The sequence below is a fragment of the Limulus polyphemus genome, unplaced genomic scaffold (assembly GCF_000517525.1).
Source record: "Limulus polyphemus unplaced genomic scaffold, Limulus_polyphemus-2.1.2 Scaffold6810, whole genome shotgun sequence".
NCBI classification, from domain to species: domain Eukaryota; kingdom Metazoa; phylum Arthropoda; class Merostomata; order Xiphosura; family Limulidae; genus Limulus; species Limulus polyphemus.
The window spans coordinates 14,592-21,634 of NW_013672420.1; the positions used below are offsets into that span (position 1 = coordinate 14,592).

Consider the following 7,043-nt stretch of genomic DNA (forward strand, 5'->3'; position numbering starts at 1 on the left):
GGCCCGTATTTTAGTGAAGTTTCGAACAATCTTTTGAAGAAAACTCTGAATATCACCTCCGGATAACGAGGACGGTATGTTCCAGGGTGTTGTGTTGGTGTAATAAACTGATGAAGTTTTTCCACATCTTAGCAAGTGTTAGTGAATATTTTTTTATCTTTGCGTTAACTATTGTTATTGAAAAATTTTACTTGGAATAAAAATAAATGTGAACGCCCCTACCTACCTGCTTGCTTGCTTTCTCGCTGTATGTAATAATAACACCAACTGGAGACTTGTGGTATTTTAGAAGTACTTTCACATGGTTTTGGTTTAATTTCAGGGATTTTCGAAGCTTGGTTATAGAGATGGTCCTGGGAACAGACATGACTTCACATTTTAATCATCTCAAAATCATGAAAAAGCTTCTAGCTCATCAAGAGTTTAGGTAAGTTGCATATCCGCTATCTTTAACTCTTACTAGCATTAGCGAGTGCACAAAGAACTGCTATCTTTAGTACAAAGTAGAAACTTTTGTTACATATCTGCTTGTTTGATAATTTCCGGTATAAATTCGTTTTGAGGAACTTCAGCGATACAAGTCCCTTCTTGATTAAACCAGTTTATTCTTCCTCGATACAAACTTTTAGCACACAGTAATTTCACAATCAATACGTTTCTCGTCACTTTAAACTTAACTACTTTTATAATACACGCTATAAATCACAGCGATTTACAATTGCGATAACTTCACACACTAGCTCGAAACAGAACGGTAAATTACCCGGAACTCTGCCAGGCTTTTATACTAAAGAATGGGGCGTCTCGAATACACTCGGGCCTCCCCAATCATTCATGATCATTCTAGAAATTCATGACGTGTCACCAGGGTCACGTGACTTCCGCTGTCGTAACGCTACATAAAAAAAAACGCCTCCCGTAACCAGTAATAGGAACCATACAAACGAACTTACTCTGTTAATACAAGTTATGAGCCACTACATAAAGAACCATGACGTATAACCTGTAGTAGAAACCATTTGATGTTAGCTTGACCTTCTGTTAATGAAACTGAGCGGAAGAGCAGTAAATTAGGCTTACAGTGTTAAAATTAATCGCCATGTTCAAAAATTCAGTTCCAGTTTAGATGTTATCGTGTCGGTTCTTTATGTATGATGTACTTGAACTGTTGAAGTGAAAATTTGAATTGTGTTTCCGATTAAAAACCTTCATTGACCATGTTGAAATGATTTCAGCCTTAGAGCACATGTTAGAGAGTTGAACCTGAAGTGGTATGTTCTGGTTGCAATATAGACAAGGCGAAAGGTATGTGAAGTGGTATGTTTTGCTTTCAGCGTAGACAAGGCGAAGGGTATGGCTTTAGTCCTTCACTGCTGTGATATCAGCCACCCCAGTAAAGAATGGAGGGTGCATTACCACTGGACGAAACTTCTCTTGGAGGAATTTTTTCAGCAGGTAGGTAGAAACTATTCATTGATAGTCTACATATAACTTATAAGATTCATTGTATATGAACTTAGAGAAATCGATATTTATTATTTTTCTAAATAAAGTCTTCTTCATGACAATCACTTAATTAATAATCAGATGAACAAGACTTAGTGTTTGTAGTTCACCTTTTTTAAATTATCGCAGACTATTTAATCAAACGTGTTTTAGTGTAGAGTTTGTGAAATACCTTAAATTTAAATAGCGAAAATTAAATCTAATAAAATGTAATTGTTAAAGATGTTTTGTAATTAGGAAACGTCAGTGTTTAAAGCCATATTCACTGTAGTAAAGCATAGAAATATTATTTTGGGTCAGTGCAGATAGCCCTCAAGTAGTTATGTGCAAAATTCAACAAACAAACAAACAACTTTTCTTGGTTTCGGTTTTCACTTTTAGTGCCTTATTTTCACTGTTAGTGGTCATTATTAAAAGGTTGAAATGAAGCACTGTTATTAACCACGAAATGATCAGCTTGTTTTTAAACTGTTAAGTGCTGGCGGGGTCCACGTATTGGATCAAATTGATTTATTTTATGTTTTTAATTTTAAAATACCTAGTATAAAGAATTGACCACAAAATTGATAAACCACACACTTTCAATGTAAAATGCATATAGAACCATTGGTTAGTAGCTGGAATATTGATAGTATTGTTGTATACATATAGAACCATTATAATAGCTGGAATATTGATAGTATTGTTGTTTGCATGTAGAACCATTGGTTAGTAGCTGGAATATTGATAGTATTGTTGTTTACATACAGAACCATTATAATAGCTGGAATATTGATAGTATTGTTGTTTGCATGTAGAACCATTATAATAGCTGGAATATTGATAGCATTGTTGTTTACATAAAGAACCATTATAATAGCTGGAATATTGATAGTAGTGTTGTTTACATATAGAACCATTATAATAGCTGGAATATTGATAGCATTGTTGTTTACATATAGAACCATTATAATAGCTGGAATATTGATAGTATTTTTGTTTACATATAGAACCATTATAATAGCTCGAATATTGATAGTATTGTTGTTTACATATAGAACCATTATAATAGCTCGAATATTGATAGTATTTTTGTTTACATATAGAACCATTATAATAGCTGGAATATTGATAGTATTTTTGTTTACATATAGAACCATTATAATAGCTGAAATATTGATAGTATTGTTATTTAGATTTGTTTTGTACAACTCGTATGTTATTAAGAGTTCTGCAGATAAAGTCGTGAACTCATAAATAATTTAATGCATGAATATTTTAGAAAATATTTTTAAAAAGCCAATGGGATCTCTAGACCCAGTGGTTAATTTCAGTATTAACACTAAAGATGGCGACTGAGATCTTTACAAATTCAAGGATGGAGACCTGTTATTAAGGCAAACAATTTTGATTGTGTTTGTTATAAGATATTTGATGGTGAAGTATTAGTTATAGAAATGTTGACTGAGGTATTTACAAAGTACTTTTTTTGTAGTACTATTGTTCTTTATATGAAAAACATGCCACATTTTCATCTTACTCTTTAATTATGTCACACTGAGAACAACTGATTTTTTTTATTTACCTTTTGTATTTCAAATCATTTTTCAATTGCTTATTCTGATTATTAGTTTTAGTTTTTTTAGTGTTAATTTTCTTACAGGGCGACAAAGAGAAAGAACTAGGTCTTCCCTTTTCGCCACTATGTGATAGAAACACAACCCCAGTTGCTGAATCTCAGATTGGTAAGGGAAGAATTAAGATCCACGTATACTAGCCTGATCCGTTCAACCATTCTGATGGTACCAGATCCTTGGTGTTACCAAACTGTATTTTTATTATCATTTTAGTTTTTAGCAGTTTAATTTTAGTAGTATCAAAACGGGTACTACTAACACTAAAAGGTTAAAATTCAAGGTACTCGTGTAAATATTATTCAGACACTCAAAATAAATCAACATTTTTTAAGTATACAATTAAGAATTTTATTTTGAGACCACCAGCACTGTCAAAGTAGGCACTCTATGTATTTTGACAATGAAACCAGTATTTAAATATATTATGTAAACTAAGTAGTCAATGACCAATTTTTTTTTTTGTATATATATATATATATGTGTGTGTGTGTGTTTTATTTGCACTGATTTTGATTTCACACTCTTTTGAGTGTTTTAATTAGGTACTACATTATGTTACCACTTTATATTTGCTACAACAAAAAACATGAGCCCCTTGAGAAAATGTTAAAGATGAATACTTTAGAACTACATACAAACCACACCTAAAGATAAAACACAAGGCATTTATTTCATTACCATGCCAATTCTGTGAAAAAATGTTTTATAGGTGAAAGTGGAAAAAAAAAATGACATTAGAGCTTCTGAACATACGAATAATCAATAAATATGAAAACACAAACAATGCCATTTTTTCTTCATATGAGAGATTTAGATTTCATCCATCAATTCAATTGCAAATCAACAAGAATTTTATACAAAATGAATAACTACATAAAAAGAAGAATATTGAAAGTTGCTTAAACAAAAGCCTACTAATTTCAAGGTCACCCACAAGGTCACTTCAAGTTAAACAACATTGTGACCATGCTGATAGTCGGTAAATATCATTTCAAATTAAATTAAGATTCTCTATTTGAGAACACAATTTTATAAATAAACAAGTCTCTGACCACCTGTAAGTTTTGAAGCTATATAGGTATTGTTGACCAGTCTTCCCGCCAGAAGATAATGTGAAACTGAAAGGGATGCACAAACGTCTTGAAACTCTTTTATTTGATTTCAAATGTTTCTTTTTTATCACTAACTTTTAAGTGCTGCTCACAATATTATTTTATTTTTAGACATAGTTTCCCACCTGATGATGGCTTGTTGAAGCATTTGGTTAAATTTAAAAACTTATTACGTGGTGATAAAAAGGCTATTAAATCTGTTAACTTATCTAAAACTACCCACATACTAAGATAACACTGAAATAATATTTAAGAACTTTCGTAGTTTAACTATTTACCGAAAATGAAACCTCTTTAGCTCTACAACACTGTTACTGAAAATATATTTATCCTTTTAATACCAGGTAAAAAAATTGATTACTAGTTTAATGAAGTGTGTTTGGAGTTTAAAGTACTTAACAACAGTGTACACAAAATTATTAACAACAACAGTTTGGTAATCAGATTCTGAAATCTGTAATGTTACACCTTCATATACAGTATTTTTTAATTACATAAGAACTAAACCAGCATATTGTGCTAAAATCCCTTGATTTAATGTTAACGAACAGGATTCATCAACTTTATCGTATCTCCCAGTATGGAAGTACTTGGGACCTTCTTGGATAAAGTACAGTTAGCACTGACACGAGATATCGGACCGGGAGAAGGCTCACTAAGTGCAGAGCACGAGGAAAAGACAGGTAAGCAGTTAATGTTGTAGAACACTGCTTGTAATGTACATGTTGTAGAGAAAGATCACAAAGTGTGTTCACTACATCCTAGGATGGGATTTTGTAGAGAATAAACTTACTTCACTGTTGATGCAAAGTGATGTATGATGTCATATTTTATCACTGCTGCTATAAAAATAGTTTGGGCAGATTTTTGAGTTTAGGTCACATTTCTTGTCAGTATGATACACAAACAATTTGAACAATGAATAAATATTTGTATAAAGTTCAGTACTGTAATGCTGTATGTTTTGGACAATTTCATTGTTGTGTCACATGAAAACACAGGGCTATTCCTTGGTTAAATAAAGATTAACTATCCCACATAAAGGTTGACATAATTAAATAGATAAATTCACTGCCTTAAGTTCATACACATCATCTTTATTTTTAGAAATAATAAAGGTCTTATCCATATCTTTTGTAAAAAACTGTGTAGGAAATTACGTAGTGGTTGTTGAAAGAGATAAAAAGATGTATGTTGTAGGTGAAACCACCAAGGAGTTAACTACAGATATTTTAGTATATATATATATATATATACTGTTTTGGATACAATACCATTCTTCAGGTACCACTAACTGAACAGTTTTCGTTTACGGATTTAATGTTCATTTAGTGGTACCTAAAGAAGGGAATTGTATCCACAACAGTATATATATATTGTTAAGACAGCGGAAGTCACGTGACGCTGGTAACACGTCATGAGATTCTCGAAGGATCTTGAATTGTCCTGGCAACTCTAGTCTGTTCCAGACGCCCTCTTTTTTAGTATATAAGCCCGGCAAATAAAGCAGAATGGAATAGATAGATAGATATAGAGAGTGATAATTGAGTCAAGCATGTGATTTATAGCATGTGTTCATAAAAGTAGTCAAGTGACGGCGGAAATTCTGTGTATTGCAAAGTTGTATCGAGAATGAATAAACTAGTTTTAATTAAGAAAGGACTTGTATCGCTGAAGTTTCTCTGAAAGAATTTCTACGGGAAATTAACAAACAAGCAGATACGCATCAAATTGGTGTCAGAGAGTGGGACGGGTAAGAGAAAAAAAAAGAAGAAGATGGAAACCAGAGGTGGTAAATCAAACAACAGCTTAGCAGATTTGATGGCAGTAATACAAGAACAGCAAAAGTAACAAGAAGAACGAGAAAATAAACAACAAACGAAACAAGAAGAGAGGCAACAGCAGTTGCAAGAAAACCTACAACAGTGGCAGCTCGAACAGCAAAGTAAACAAGAAGAGAGATTACAGCAGTTTTGGAGGAAAAAGAAAAGAAACAAGAAGAACGAGAAAAGAAACAAGAAGAGAAACTACAGCAGTGGTTGGAGGGAAAAAGAAACAAGAAGAGAGATTACAGCAGTTATTGGAGGAAAAAGAAAAGAAACAAAAAAAAACGAAAAAAGAAACAAGAAGAGAGACAACAGCAGTGGTAGGAAAACCAGCACCAGTGACAACTGGAACAAGAAGAGAAACAGGAAGAAAGACTCCAACAGTTGAGAGAAAGCCAGCACACACAAATGGAAAAGATGAGTAAATTTCAAAGTGAATTAAATACATTAAAGGACGATTTATTGTCTTTTACACAAGGAGGATATATTAGCCATGGGCCTAATCAGCCCTAGACAATGGGAAGCCCCTTCTAGGCCCTGCAGCTAAACCATAATGCAGACATCTTCAGTCTTGTCAGAAGTCACATTCCAGACATGAGTGTCAGCAAGAGAGGTGATCTAGTAAGAAGGAAGCCACAGGAATTCGATGGGAAGGCACAATGGGAAGCATATAGAGCACAATTTCAGCGCCTGGCAGAAATGAATGGATGGACAGAGGAGAAGAAGGCAGTGTACCTGGTAATGAGCTTGAAGGGACAACCACTGGAAATACTTGGACAATTGTCAGCAGACGACAGGCACAACTATGGAGCACTGGTGGCTGCTCTAGAAATCAGGTATGGAACCCAAAATCAGTCCAAAGTCTACAGGGCTAGGTTTAGGACGAGAGTCCGTGCTAAAGTGGAGAGACTGCAAGAGCTGGCACAGGATTTGGAAAGTATGGCACACAAGGCCTACCCCACTGCACCACCTGATGTCTTCAA

General features: G+C 33.7%; 1 protein-coding gene across 2 annotated transcripts in view; it reads left to right on the forward strand.

Moving 5' to 3' along the window:
• The window catches only part of LOC106474091 (calcium/calmodulin-dependent 3',5'-cyclic nucleotide phosphodiesterase 1B-like), a 32,185-nt gene that overhangs the window by 14,443 nt on the left and 10,699 nt on the right, over positions 1 to 7,043 (forward strand). For both annotated transcript variants that reach the window (XM_022402475.1, XM_022402476.1), the window contains 4 exons: positions 323 to 427; positions 1,335 to 1,455; positions 3,149 to 3,230; positions 4,786 to 4,917. In XM_022402475.1, the coding sequence (XP_022258183.1) occupies positions 323 to 427; positions 1,335 to 1,455; positions 3,149 to 3,230; positions 4,786 to 4,917 (440 nt within the window). The remainder of the gene's footprint in view (positions 1 to 322; positions 428 to 1,334; positions 1,456 to 3,148; positions 3,231 to 4,785; positions 4,918 to 7,043) is intronic.